Source organism: Patagioenas fasciata, chromosome 7 (assembly GCF_037038585.1).
Source record: "Patagioenas fasciata isolate bPatFas1 chromosome 7, bPatFas1.hap1, whole genome shotgun sequence".
In the NCBI taxonomy this organism is placed as follows: Eukaryota; Metazoa; Chordata; class Aves; order Columbiformes; family Columbidae; genus Patagioenas; species Patagioenas fasciata.
In genome coordinates this window covers 3,146,869-3,161,391 of record NC_092526.1, presented here as the reverse complement: position 1 = coordinate 3,161,391, position 14,523 = coordinate 3,146,869, and the positions used below count along the sequence as shown (strand labels likewise).

General features: G+C 40.5%; 1 protein-coding gene across 2 annotated transcripts in view; it reads left to right on the top strand.

The window, feature by feature from the left end:
* ACVR2A (activin A receptor type 2A) overlaps positions 1-14,523 on the top strand; it is a 60,577-nt gene that overhangs the window by 22,044 nt on the left and 24,010 nt on the right. For both annotated transcript variants that reach the window (XM_065840595.2, XM_065840594.2), the window contains exon 2: positions 12,263-12,470. In XM_065840595.2, the coding sequence (XP_065696667.1) occupies positions 12,263-12,470 (208 nt within the window). The remainder of the gene's footprint in view (positions 1-12,262; positions 12,471-14,523) is intronic.

Below are 14,523 nucleotides of genomic sequence, written 5' to 3'. Positions count from 1 at the left end.
CCAGTACATGGAATCGCAGAATGTTTTGGGTTGGAAGGGACCTTCCCAGCTCTCCCAGTGCCACCCCTGCCATGACAGGGACATCTTCACCAGCTCAGGTTGCTCGGAGCCCCGTCCAGCCTGGCCTGGGATGTCTCCAGGGATGGTTCAGCCACCACCTCTCTGGGCAACCTGGGCCAGGCTCTCACCACCCTCATAAAGAAGGATTTCTTCCTTCTGTCTAATGCAAATCTCCCACTTCCAGTTTAAAGCCGTCACCCCTTGTCCTGTCACTCCATGCCCTTGTAACAAGTCCCTCTCTAAGTTTCCTGTAGGTCCCTTTAGGTACTGGGTGCTACTCTAAGGTGTCCCCAGAGCCTTCTCCTCTCCCAACCCCAACTCTCAGCTTGTCATCCCAGCAGGGCTGCTCCAGCCTCTTAGCCTTGTCTGTAGTTCTCCAGGTGGGATCTTAGAATTCTGGAGCCAACGGGCTGAATGCCTCCCTCGACCTGCTGGTCACGCTGCTGGTGATGCAGCCCAGGATGCGATTGGGTTTCTGGGCTGTGAACGCGCATTGTCAAGTCATATTGAGCTTCTCATCAACCAACAGCCTCAAGGCATCCTCTTAAGGGCTGCTTTCAGTCCATTCTCCACCCAGCCTCTTAATTTTGTAATTGGGATTGCCCCGACCCGTTTGCAGGACCTTGCACTCAGCCTTGTTGAGCTTGAGGAGGTTCTTGGGCTCACCTCTCCAATCTGTCACAGCCCATCTTGGTGGGATCCCTCCCACTCGCCTTTCAGCTGCACCGCACGTAACCGATGTGCTGGCCGAACCAGAGCTGCCCTTCTCAATGGAGATGCTTTTGTAGTTGGGAGCCGTGTAAAGCTCTCATACAGATCTGGGCTCCTTGAGAGTAAGCTCTTAATAAAATTCTGGTCAAGTATCTTAATACTTTGAGTTAGCATATTGAAAAGTGAATGCTAAAAATTTTACACAACATTTTGTAACAAATGGATTTCTAAGGTTTTCTTGCCAAATTAAATGAAGCAAAACTGGCTTAATTGAACACTTCGAAGCGTTTTTTTCATTGATTTGCATGCAATTAACTTCTTTAAATAGTTTGGAGTTACTGTACTGTGTCAGATGTGGGCTATATGATCAGAGGATGTGGTACCACAATTCAGCTTGTTCATGTGTTATCAAACATGTGACTTGCTAAAAACAAAGAGTCCAGTGAGAGTAGGTTTTTAGTGTGGTTTTGAATACTGTTCATAACAAATATACAGTAAAGCACAGTCTTGTTGACTTTGGTTTTACCATGTGCATGGTTGTTAAATGAGAATTTAATTTGATATATTAATTATTAAATGTTTAGGTGTTTAAGGCCTTTAAAACATGCCTTCAGTATCTTCATACTTAGAGATAATTCCATCAATAGTTTTGAGTTTCTAAAAGGTTTTTTGTACTTTTTTTTAAAGTGAGATATTACAGATGGACATCAAATTTTTGTTACTTATACCTAACCACAAATGTTTTGGTCTTTTTTTTCCTTAATTGGATCTTTTTGGAATTACTTGATGTTGGTAGATGATATTTATAATCTTACAAATATTTGTATTTGTGCATTTCAGGGAATAGGGAGATGATCTTGAGATTACTAGAGCTGAACTGATATTCGCTCTAATAAGGGAAAAAACAGGTGATTCCATACTGTTCTTAGAAATTTTCCAATGTATAGGTTAAGTTATAGCAATTGAGCAGCATTTTTCTGGTTGAAGAATAACAGTAATCTTCATCCGCTTCAGAATTTCTTTTGAGAAGGCTTTCTGGAGAGATTGATATTTCTTTTGCCACGTTATCAGGGCCGAACTGTAGAAGCTTGTGCATGGTTACCTTTTTGTACACAGGACACTGTTGTAGTGTTTATTTGGGCTTAGCTCATGTAGCATTGAGCTCTGACGATCTTTTCAAGTATCTGTTTGCCTTACTTTACACTAACGTCAAACAGCCTTAGAACAGGCTTTTTTTTTTTTCCTTAAGAAAAACACTAAACGTGAAAGCATAAACTATTTTTAAGTGCTTGTAGGCAGGTAAAATAAATAAAAGCCACTCTCCTGGATTACTTTTGCATTGATTTGATTCTCACATTAGATGAGTGCTGATTTATTAATGGCAGCTGTTGCAGCAGCTGCTGCATTTAACTGCTCTAATGACAATAAATGTGCTGGTTGTCCAATATGTAGCATGTTCTTAAAGTCACTACTACAGAGTTATGCTCTAGGACACTGGTAAGAGTTTTACGAATGTGCTTTTAAATTGCTCCCTTTTGTAGTCAGTTATTCTTAAAGCTCTGACGACAAGTACAGAGTGAGTTAAATTTTAGTATGTAGTACCCTGGCTTTAATAACCTTTGGTTTTGGAATACTTCATTTTTGGATTTGCTCTTCAGTTGCTTCATGAAAATCCATGGAGATTTTTAAAAATGGAGCAGAAGAATTGTCCAATATTGAGGTACGTTAGGAAATTGCTTTGTTGTTCCATTGATTTTTTCATCTTGTTGTGAATCTTAAATCACTGATGAAATTCTGCCAGCTCTCGCTTCCGCAGGAAAAACTCACTTTGTAGTGTCTTTAGAGTATGGAAAGGTAGTGATGGGGGTTAAAAGTAAGAAGAGTATTTAAATTAGGAGCATTACATGGGGTGAAAATGTTTATTTAACGAAGACTCCATACGACAGCTGGACTCTGGATTTCCCTGATCTTCTCTAGAACTAGATACTTGAAACAAAAAACATTTGTTCTCTTGTCTTGCATCCCTCAATTGGTACCCAGATGGTCTTTGTTGAGGATGAGGATTGTGGTTGCCAGAGCTGAGCTGCTGTGCTTGGAGCTTGAGATGAAGAGTTGACTTAGGAGCTTAACAGCAAGGACGGTATGTGCTCCTCATACCAACAGTGTTCTTGTCCATACAAATATGGGCTGATTCAAGCTATCTGAATGGGTTTTTTAACATAATCTTCAGATCACATTCTGATACAGCGAGCAAAATGAGGCAGCCTGAGAGGGGACAAACAGAAAGTTCATTTCAAGTGATAGGCAGTTCAGCTAGAGGTAAAGAGGCAGTTTTGCTGGACTTTTCACTAAAATCACTGCTGATTTCACAACATAAAGACACAAATTTAAGAATTCTTTCAATGTAGGAAGGGTTTGGAATTTTATATAAATAGAACTGGACAGTAGAATTGGGATTAAACATGCAGCAGCGTTTGAGGTTATGCAGATATTTTTGCTTTAGGAAGGAAGGTTCAGCAGTCAAAAACACATTAGCATTTTTATGATGATAGGTATTTACTCAGATGTGTAATGCTGCAGTCTGACATTTGAGTTTAGTAGCTGAAGGAAGGAATTACTCGTTTCTGCCAGTTCAGCTCTTTGGGAGGCCATACAGCAGAATCTGCTTTTTTTGATTGCACTGCCACTTAAAAATGTATTTCAAACCATGGTCTTGCGTGGTAACAGATACCGTGAGCTCCTAATGTGATTTGGCTGCAATGCATCCGATCCTAAAATGCTCCTGAAGGAGTATTTCCTAGCAAATCAAAGCAATATTGATACCGGACAAGTCTTTGGGAATGTCTTGAGAACTGAATGTAGTTCTGGCCAACCTGTGAGAGAAAGATGAGCTTGGGAAGGCCTGCTGTTGTGATGAGGTGCTGAAATGGAAAGGAGAATGAAAACAAGAATAGAATAAAGCCCCTGGATCACCGTCTGTGTGGAATCAAGACTGAAGCTAAACTTGATGACTCTCCATAAATGTGGTGGAGAGTTAAATAAGGGAGTGCTCAAAAAGGGTTTCCAGCTCAGCTGAATGGGTGAACCTTTAAAGGCTTGAAATTTTTCAATACTTTCTCCAGCGTTTTCCCCACTGTGCTATTCTATTTGCCTGTGTGCCCGAGGTATTCCCTCTCTCCGTTGACACCAGTCTGGAACCTGTATTTCGTACTGGTTCGCTGCCATCTGGCCAAGGGCAGCTGGAGCTTGTCTGGATCTGCTGGGCTGGGTACGTGGGCTCAGCAGCTGAGCCAGGCCAGGCACAGAGCTCAGCGCTTTCCAAGTTTTCTGGGCCGGTGTTCAGCAAAATGATACAGCTGATGCTTTAATTACCATTAAAAAAAAGGTGAAAACGGTTTGTAAGTATGTTTAAGCTGGGATCTTGGTTATAACCACAGAAAAGTATAGTGATGGCAAAAGGATTTTAATGTAAATAGCTTCATCTCGGGGTATGAAGGATAACTCTGTAGTGTTAGTGCTTGTTGGGACACAACACCCACAGGGAGACCTCTTTGAGATCGGAGTTTAAGACAGAATCACACTGGGCCTGTTGTCTTTTAAATAGTTGTATAAGGTCTAGAAAGACAGAAGAAGAAGTGGGGTGGCATGCGTCGCGTGAGGAAGCATCAAACGTGAAGCTGGATGCTTGCCTCGTGGTGTCTTGACTGTGATTTTATTTGACTTGGTGTGCGGTTCTGTTTTCTTTGCAAACTGTTAAAAAATTTGCCTTGAACTTGATTGATTTGGAAGACGAAAGGTATTATAATTATTTTTTTGTAATTAGCCTGACTTAACTCTTCTGTGCACGTTTTGTGAGGGATCAGAAGGGATTCTCCTTGCAGGGAGGCAGCCTTATTTCTCATTATATATACTTGCTGAACGTTGATGCTGATATTATTCAACAGGATTCTGGAAGATGCATGAAATAAACGCTACAGGAAGAGAGTTGGAGAAAATTTTGTTTACTGATACTGTCTGCCTTACAGTCAAATCAGATAAGGGAATTTAGAGACAAACCGAACTCCTGTCAAGCTTTTTTTCTTACGCTTTTTCATCCAGTGATGAATATGTTCGAATTTCCCATCTCCATGAGGCTGCAGGAATGACCTTTCATTTTAGAAAGTTTTAAAAAATATTTCATAGTTCATGGTTGGGAAGTTCTTTGCAAGGTTTCATAGCTCATGGAAGAACTTCTACAAATACCAACCCTGAGAAAGGATCATTTTCATTGAAATACCAGGTGGTGTTGCATTATTGCTCAGAGCAGGGTGGGCAGCAAACTGAAACACTGGGCATTGGCATTTTCCCTGAGAAATCCCCACTTTTTTTTTATAGCTATCTGCAAACCCATTCCCTTTTGCCATATGGAGAATATAGATTTTTTTTCTTGTGTTTTTTTTTCATGCGATCTGTAGAGAGGGGGAGGAATTGTGCTTCTCTCTCTAGGCTGTCAAGATAGCATTATTTGAAGGTAAATAGTTTTTTCTTAGTTAACAGACTTCTCTGTGGCCCATATTTTGTCTTTGGCAAATGTAGCATGGTAGAACGGGGTATGAAGAGCAGCCAGATGCCATCTCCTGAGCCACCTTCAGGCCCTGGCAATGGACGGAGGCTCCACTGAACCTTCCGAAGCCACAGGATCCTGCTTCCTCGGGACTCTCCGGTCAGATGAACAGCCGTGACATGTGTCTGAGATCACTGCTGGGAAACTCCCCGTCAGGCTTCAAAATAGAAATTGTGCTGGTGGCCACCGCCAGCATGATAGTCATCCTTCACAACACTTCACATCTTCCTAGGCTAGTGCTGATATCCGTAGGTGGTTGATATACGCTTTTGTCTGGGACTGTGGCTATCAGTGAAGCGCTTTATTTTTTTAGTTTAATAACAGTGTACTAAGACTCAGTGGAAATTGTGATACCTGTGTGCAGTGGGATAGCATCCCTAGCTACTTCATGAGCAGCTGCCTTACTTGAGCCGAGCTTCCTCTGGAGACAGTTGTAGGTGATACCAGCTGGATAGTCAGAACCTACGTTTTCAAGTTTTCAGTCTCAAAAACTGAGGTTTTATTTGAGTTTTGTTTACACATTCAAACCTGCACACAGTTTTGCAGGACTGTATTCATGGGGGGAACAGTGGGAAGGGACCCTTGCATCCCTTTCATTTGAGCTGTGTTCCTTTTTCTCACTTCCTTATATATCCTGACTTCATTGAAACAGCTTTTCCTTTGAGGTCAGCTGCTGGGATTATTTTCTGTAGTGACTGATTTTTTTTGTTTCTGTTTTGGGTTTGATGCTGGGGAGAGGAGGGTGGTCCTGATTGGAAACCATGTGTATTTCTAGCACTAGTGCCTGTTAGTCCCTGGTCTATTTTTTTTTCAACCTCTGCATCTTGTAGAATTTAAACTCTTCTGGTGAGTATTGAGCCCTGTGCTACTCGTTGTGGTAGATTTTTATCATCTTGTAATACTTTCTGTGTTGTGTCAGGGAGGGGACGTTTGACCAGTGCCATCTATAAAAGCTGCCGACGCGTATGAGCTGAGTGTGGTCCCAAGGCTGTGCTTCAAAAAGCCAAACAATTTACAGAATCTTTCAAGCTTTTTTCCCCATTAGACAGTAGATGAGAAAGTTTTGTGCTGTGTGCTGCTCGCACCTTGCAGTGACAGGAATGGCATGTTTGAACTTGAAAACATCAGCCTGTGGTTTAGTGTGTTTCCTTGAAGTCAAGAAGTGTGAAAAACAGCGCTTGAGATTTCTAGAGATTCCCAGAGGATGACAGTCTTTATTTCAGAGGTAGCTGATGCTATAGGTGCCACTTGTGTCATTACGGGCACCTTTATTTCTGCCTAAAAAATGTGGCTGTCACCTGACTCTTTTTCTCCATTTTCTGCCGCGTGCTTTGCTCTGAAATGATTTTGGAAAACGTGGACACCAGAAATCTGTGGTTTTTTTCCCACTTCCCTCTAATCCGGTCTTAAAAAGATATTCAGAAGTACAAGGCAGAATATGGAAGTTCTCTGCAGAATCCTGTGATGACGTTATTAATTTATTCTAACAATAAAACAAACTGTAGGGAGGAGATCATATTGCAAGGGTAATTTCAGCTTCTTTTTTGCCTTGGATTCGGTGAGGTGGAGGTGCCGCTGTTCTGCCTCCTGCAGTGGCTTCTGAGTACTCCACATATCATGTTTGCCCCCGTAATCCTGTCTCCTTTAACCACTCAGATGAGACTTGACTTTGGATGGAACTGTGGAATTTCTCAGGCTACACAATTGAAATCAGAGGTTCCTCATCTTTACTTCCACCCTTTTGCTTGAATTCTGGCCTCACCTTTAAAGATGCTTTCCACTAGTTCTGCCACCACCATTTCTAAAATGAAAATTACAGAATCTCGTGTTTCCATGGCAGGCTCATCCGTACCAAGTTTTCCATTTGGCAAGGTGTGAACTGCCAAAAAATGGGAATATTTTTCAAGTATATGATGAGATATCTAAGAAAATAGAGATTTCCTGATACTCCCCACCTCTCCCCTCTACATCCCCCCAATCATACTATAGTCCCGGAGAATCGAAGTTTAATATAGCTGTTGTTACACAAAAAGCTACATTAAAACTTGCTGGTTTACTGTAGGACCCCTGTTGAGTTGCAAAATATATAGCAGCACTTGGTGGCGTTTCTCCATTCTCCCGCAGTGAACACTTGGTCGAACATTCTGAAAAGGAGAAGGATAAGGAGAAACTCTAGTCTAAAAAATATGTATTTTCTGTATAAGGCAGTGTGGCAACAGTTCAGGTGGTTTGTTACTTTACTGTCTGCTTTGTCTTTTTCCTGATTCTTGTGTTGCTTAAGTTAATTGCTGTTGTGTTTGGATTTAATGGATGAACTTTGGCTCATTTTATGTGCAGTACAGTCCTTGTTTGACCTGTGAGCATTGAGAACAATGATAATGGGACTAATACTTGTCTAAAGGTCTACAAAATATGTTTGGGGGTATATTGGTGTGTATAAGGAAAACAGAATAGGTCCTTTCTGCTGTAACCTCTTTATTTTTCCTTTGAGAAACATTCCCCTTGGTGTTATCAGAAGAAGTACAGAATGATAAAAACTTCCTTCCTGCTTGCAGAAACATCCAAGCCGGACCTTTTTAGTATATATTTGTAGCCTGTTCTTAGATATGTTTGTGGGTCTAGAAAACATACCTGAGATCTCTGTGGAGGCAAACAGAATAACATATGTGGATGAGTACTTGAAAAAGATACCTGTACTGTAACTGCAGTTTTTTCAAGTTGCTATTTCTGCTACGTTTTCTATCATTTTTGTTCCTCCAGAACAGTGTGGTACAATTCAGATCCTTTAGTGAATGGGCCGTTCTGTCTCTTAAGTAACGCACCATGTCCAGTCCCTGGGCTGCTTCAGACCATTCTCTTAAACTAGTTTATTCTGATAAACTACCCCTTTCCTTGTAAGTTTGTGGATTTCAGTGCTCAGAATGAGTTCAAATTAATATTTTCTGTCACATGAGTATTCCTACATATAAATCCTTACCAATACTGTCACTGGTGTATATGATAGAACCAAGTTCAAGTGCAGAGTGATGGACTTGCCTGGGTGGCTTGTGCAGCTGTGAAATACACAGGTAATTTGTTCTTCCTGGACTTCAGTGTTACTATTTGCATCTCAGAAACAGATTAGATGGCAAACAAAGTCTGTAGTTCTGTCTGGTGCTGGAAGACATGCAGAAATAAGTTTAAAATGACATTTTTAGTTCCCCTCTTGTCAAGGCTGTGTGAGGTGCGCATTGGAGCACACAGCAGAGCAATCTGCACACACAGACTGGCTTTCAGAAGAGCTGTGGTTGGTTTTTTTTGGATTTTGTTATAGATCTCAGCACCATCAAATTAATTTTTGTAGCCTTTCCACCAGTTTTCATGGCTTCAGCTTAGAAGTTTTGCTAGATTTCCGAAACCAGCATGGAGCCCCAGATTCACCTTCCCTCTGACTGGAAGACTTTGTTTCTTCTTGTGGCGTCACCAACCAAAGATGCTACAAAAGGGGGATTTGGGGCTGGGAGCAGGACGTGGGATGGGGTGAGGATGGGACTGTCTTCACGTCTTCTCGGGAAATGAGGGAGATGATCATGGTCACGTTTCAGACTTTTTATTAAGGATGTCATGAAACCGTTTTTCCATTACAGACCAATGGTGTTGTGTTGCTCAGTTTCAGGTTTACTAAATAAAGCTGGATGGTAAACTCCCTGGAGTTTATCTCTCTGTTTTTCTTCTGGATGTGATGTAGTGGTATCTGTAATAAGGAATTAATATTTTATCCAGAATCTTTTGCCAGTAATGTCTTTCTAAATCAGGGCTATGTTAGTGTAGTCCTTTTTATTAGCTATGCATAGATTTCACTGTTTGCCTCATTTTTTTTTAAAGTTAAAAAAACTGGCTAGAATTTTTATTTTCAGGAATTCATATAGTCTTTCTGCTTGAAGAAATGGTAGCCAGCCCACACTCCTGCTAAGGTGAGGCTTTCCAGACTGCACATGTGCACTCTAATAAAATTGCTTGCTGTACTGCTGACAATTACAGTGTATCCTGTATTAACAGCGGTTCAGAAGTTCACTAGCAAATGGTGGTTTTCTTTTTCTACTGCAGCTGTTGGGGATGAACACAAATGTATAGCGATACAGCAGCACACTAACTGCAATATGATAACAGCATATATTAAATATGATCTGTCTTAACAGGCCAAAACTAAACCCTATTATAGACTTGAATATTCTTTGCCTTTTTAATGTGTTTTCCTCTTTTATACTCCAAGTTCAGTCTGTAGTATACTCCTGGCGCTTTGCTCACTGCTTCCTTCAACAGCAGCACTTTGCCTTTTGAGATTCAGGGGTAGATTTCCAGAAGACCTGACAATTTTATGTGGAAATATCTTGTCAGTGTTCAAATAGGTTATAGGAGTTCCACTACAGACATACTGGGACCCGAATAAAATCGCTTTTGCTGTAAATTCCAGCTGCCCTTCTCCTCTAAGAATCTGATTCCCATGGAGGGCGTGGCAGAGCTGGTTATGAGCAGATGTTCCTCAGTGCGTCGGGCTCAGGGCTGCCTGTTTCGTGTGGTTCCCCTTCTCTTCTTCCCTTCCCTGTGTCACATTCCCACTTTTCTACTTCTAAAGATGAATCCAAGATTGTCCTACTATGTCCACCCATCAGTGTAGTCTGGCCAGACGTATTGCAAGTGTCCACTCTGGATGTTTGCAGAGGAGGTGTTATGTTAGATGAACCCATCAGATCCAAAGGCACTAACCCAGCAGTGGGATTGCTGGGCGCTTGCGAACGTTGAACTGTTTCGGAGCATTAATGCATAAGAAAACCTGACTCTAGAGAAGTCATGTATAAGGAGAATGTTTGTGCAAAGTTAATTTTACTGTAGTTTCAGCATTTCATCAAATTCAGCTTGTCTATGGTCCTTCAAAGCCAGGCTTGGCAGCAGAAGGAAAGGAATGGCACGTATGAGATAAATCCAGGACTTCTGCTTTATTGCACTGACAGAACCAAATTGTTCAATCTGTTGCCTCATCTGTTTCTTGCCATAGCTGGGAGTTGTAAAGGTCAGGCCATCGCAGCACAAAGAATATAATAGTTAACATGCTGCATCTCGCAGTGTCACCAGCTGGCTAGTGCCTTTCTCCCGTGGAACAGCCAGGCTCTTTCCCAAAAAACGTAAGCAGAATTCTCTGCCTATTTTGGGAATGCGTCAAAGTCAAAAGTTTCTGATCGTGGCGACGTGGGATGCTCGCTATGGTCAGCGCTGTACTTGGCTCTGACATCCTGTGTTTCAAGAAGACTGCAGTAATTTCCAGCTTGAAATCATTCTCGTCACTCTGAGAGGTGCTGCTTTTTTGTTCCCTGTACAGTCGGGTCTGTTCACTGAGAAAAATGCCCTTATTGTCCACTGTGTGTGTTTGGGGAGGTGCTATGTGATGGAACCCCAGGCACTGTTGGGTAGAGTGCCTGGGTGACAAAGGTTTCAGCCCACAAAAGGAGTCAGGGCTTGAGCCGCTCTGCTTGTGATACCCTCGTGTAGAATGAGAAGCATGGGTATGGCTAGAATGCAGTAGCTAGTGTATCAAAATTATTGTTAATATGCAAGAATAAAGGAGGTGATACAAATAAGTATGAAACTGCTATGGAAACCCTTTTCTGTTTAAATCTGATCTTCAGCATGATGTACCTGTCTCTTGAGAGTATCAGATGGTGGGACAGGCAATGTAAACGTGCTTTGTTGTCCTGACCCTTCCTCAGTTTCGAAGCCAGCCCTCTGTCTCTGGCGCTTCCATCTCCCTCTCTGCTTTTCCATGTTTTTAATACACGTTAAATGATGAAGCTTGCATGAAGATTGACGATGCACTCTTAGAAGTATTTGGCAAGATAAAACCAGAAGTAAAAGCCTCCCTTTCAGTGTTTTTGTTAGTGGGTTTGCATCCTTAACAACCTTTACCTTTGCAGAAACCGGATTGGTGCATTATATTACATTAAAATTATGAAGTTAGCTCCACTGTATTACATTAAACCCATAAAGTTACCTTTACTTTGAGGTGCTCAGTCTGTTAATTCTTGCTGGGTTTTGCTGTACGTTGTCAGTAGGCATTACATTTGTAATTTAAAAGCCAAAATTAAATTTAAAGGTTCGGAGACTTTTATTTTTAAGAATATTGGGATGACAAAAAAACCTATCACACGTTTTCAGGGTAGGTCAGCGAGTCTGTTGTGGTTCAGCAGCAGGTTTAATAGAGACTGGATCTGTGGGACCACCCAGCACACAACCAGTGCCCTCTTTGGAGATGAAGAGTTGGTGGCACACCTGGTGGTCTCCCTTCCACTTGCTCCCTCGGCAAATCAGAATGACATAAAATAGGCTATTTTAACATAGTGTGTTTTGTACTTCAGTGCTCTGTGTTAAAATGCTGCATCGCAGATGAAAGCTAGGGGAAAATATGGTTTAAAACTGAATTAGTTGAGCGTAGGTTTCTAAGATGTACTGTCTGCTTTTCTGGCACACGTAACGAGACAGAAATGCCTTTTGGTAAATTCTACTAGCTAATATTGACTAATATTATAACTGAATCTTAGCTGTTCAGTATTATAAGTTTTTCTCTGCTGTTGCTATTCGGGAAAAAGTATTGCCTTAGCTTGCTGGTTTTATTTCTTCAAATCTTGATAAGTTATCCAATTCGTTGTTTGACTTAACAGAAGATCTTTGTTTTATGTTTCAACACTTGGAATGCTTAACGAACTTTAGATGTTTTCTTTCTTCATTAAAAAAGAGGGGAGAGAACGCTTTGTTGCAAGTGGCGTCCAATATTTTAGTACCTCCTGGCTCTGACTGTTCATATGTCTCGTCCTTCAGAATGCCATTTAATTGTGGTTTACTTTTCATTCCTAAAAGGTGCCATACTCGGCAGATCAGAAACACAAGAGTGTATCTACTACAACGCTAATTGGGAAAAGGATAAAACAAATCGCAGTGGTATTGAACCTTGTTATGGTGATAAAGATAAAAGACGACACTGTTTTGCTACTTGGAAGAATATTTCTGGATCAATTGAAATTGTGAAGCAAGGTTGCTGGCTGGATGACATCAATTGTTATGACAGGTGAGTGAGTTTTCCTACAGATTGTCTACTTCTAAATTATTTTGCCTGTCCGTAGTTTACACAACCTCTCCTTTGCAAACAGTACTTGGTACAAATGATAATACACTAGTATGTGGATAGTTATCTTGGTTTTAGATGCACACACACATACACACATGCTTGTTATCGGCTCACCCTTATTTAGGGACCTGATTTCATATAAGTACTTTATTTTGTTTTCAGAATAGCATATTTTAATCTCTTCTTACTTACCATATATTAAAAAAAAATGTTTAATTTATTCTTTTTAGGCCAGTAATAATAGTTTTTTTAAAATGATTTATTAGTGCCAAACAATGCAAATATAATTATTGAAACCAGAATGCAGAATTCTATAGGTCACTTTTCCAAAGTCTCTGGGGTGGGAAAGTCAGCACATTGGGTCTGTCTTTTACTTAAACGCTGAAGTATTTTGCTGATTTATTAAAAAACTCCCCTCGGTGGCATCTCTTAGAGATGTCCAATAGTCTAAAATTGCAGTGATTTTTTTCTAACAGATGGTCTAGCAAGTACCTGGGAGCAGTGACAGCGGGAGCTGGGGCTTGGGAGGTATTGGCTGAATGAAGGTCATGACTCTCTTAAGAAATGGTATTCTCGTTCTTTGAAGTTCTGTACTAAGTTTTATCTGACCAAAACTTACATTGTTTGGAAAGGGAGAGAATTTAGATAATAAAAACATCATAGATATTAATTAAAATGTATTTAGAAATTATTTTTAACAATAGCTTAGAAACTTTTCCTCTTGTCTCTTAAATATTGACTGAATAGAGAAGTCACTACAGCCATTTGTACCAAATGAACTTTCCACACACCCAAAGATGTTTTCTCCTTTAACGACAGTTTAAAGCCAAGTTGAACAGTAATTCTGATGTATGTTTCTCAGAGAAGCAGCAAAGCCTCTGCATGCACAGCGTGATTGAAATCAGCTGTGCTGGGAGGCAAAGAACAAATCTAAAGAAATCCTATTTGTTGCTTTTAGTATCTAGTAACTGTAAGTCACTCAGGATGGGGAAAATAGTGTTTCTTTTAATCCGTTCTTAGTTGTAGCTCTGCAGAAGTTGGGGCTTTACAGTTTCCGAACTAAATTTATTTCTGCCAAATGTTAAATTTCTAGAATGGAAATAGGTTTTTATTTTTGTTTTTCCGTTTGGAAATGGAATTAGATTCTGTAGCATTGTTTCCCATGCATCTTTGTAAAGTCTAAAAAAAAGGGTATTAAATTCTGCCTTGAGCGAAGAAAAGAAATGGGAAGAAGAAATAAAATGCAGGAAGGATGGTCAGGAAATAGTTGAAAACTGAGTATAAATTTCTTTGGCTCTAAGACCTCATTAGCTGTAATTTCTCATAAGAATGCGTACTGCCATATTTGTCTAAAATATCCATTAAACAGAATCTTATCTCTGGGAGCAAAGAGTGTTTTCCTGACCAGGGAGTTACAGCTCTATGAACTCCAAACAGCAGCTGATTAAGAACATCAGAGAATAAATGTTTTGTGGCAGTTACAGTGCAATCGCAGTAGCTGGTTCTGTATAATAACTTGATTTTTGAAGGTGAACCCAAAACTTCTTTGACAATCTTCAGCCGTTTTTAAATCCTCAGCTGTAATATTTCTGCAGGATTTTCAGATTTTGCTCTGTCTGCTCTCAGGTTTTCCTGCCTGACTCCTGGTTTTCTTTCCTGACTTGAATAGTTCCAGGTTATTCGTTAATAGGACTTTTCCGCAGTTGATTCACTGAGCATAAAGTGGGCAGGGAAAACTACAGAAACTTTTCTCTTTTTTCTAAAATTAAAATAACATTGAACTTTTTCCTTCCCATTTACCTGCAGCCCTGTCCTGTAAGTTTATGGCTAAACACCAGCTGTTGGATCATTTGTCTGTCCTGTTTAAATCCAGATCGTCAACTGTTCTTCAGTACTTTTGTCAGCTTTTGAAACGCAGCCTGTTGGTGGTTTTCTTTAACTTTGTTGAAAAACAGCAGAAATGTGCTGGTTCGCTTGTAGTATTTATATAAAA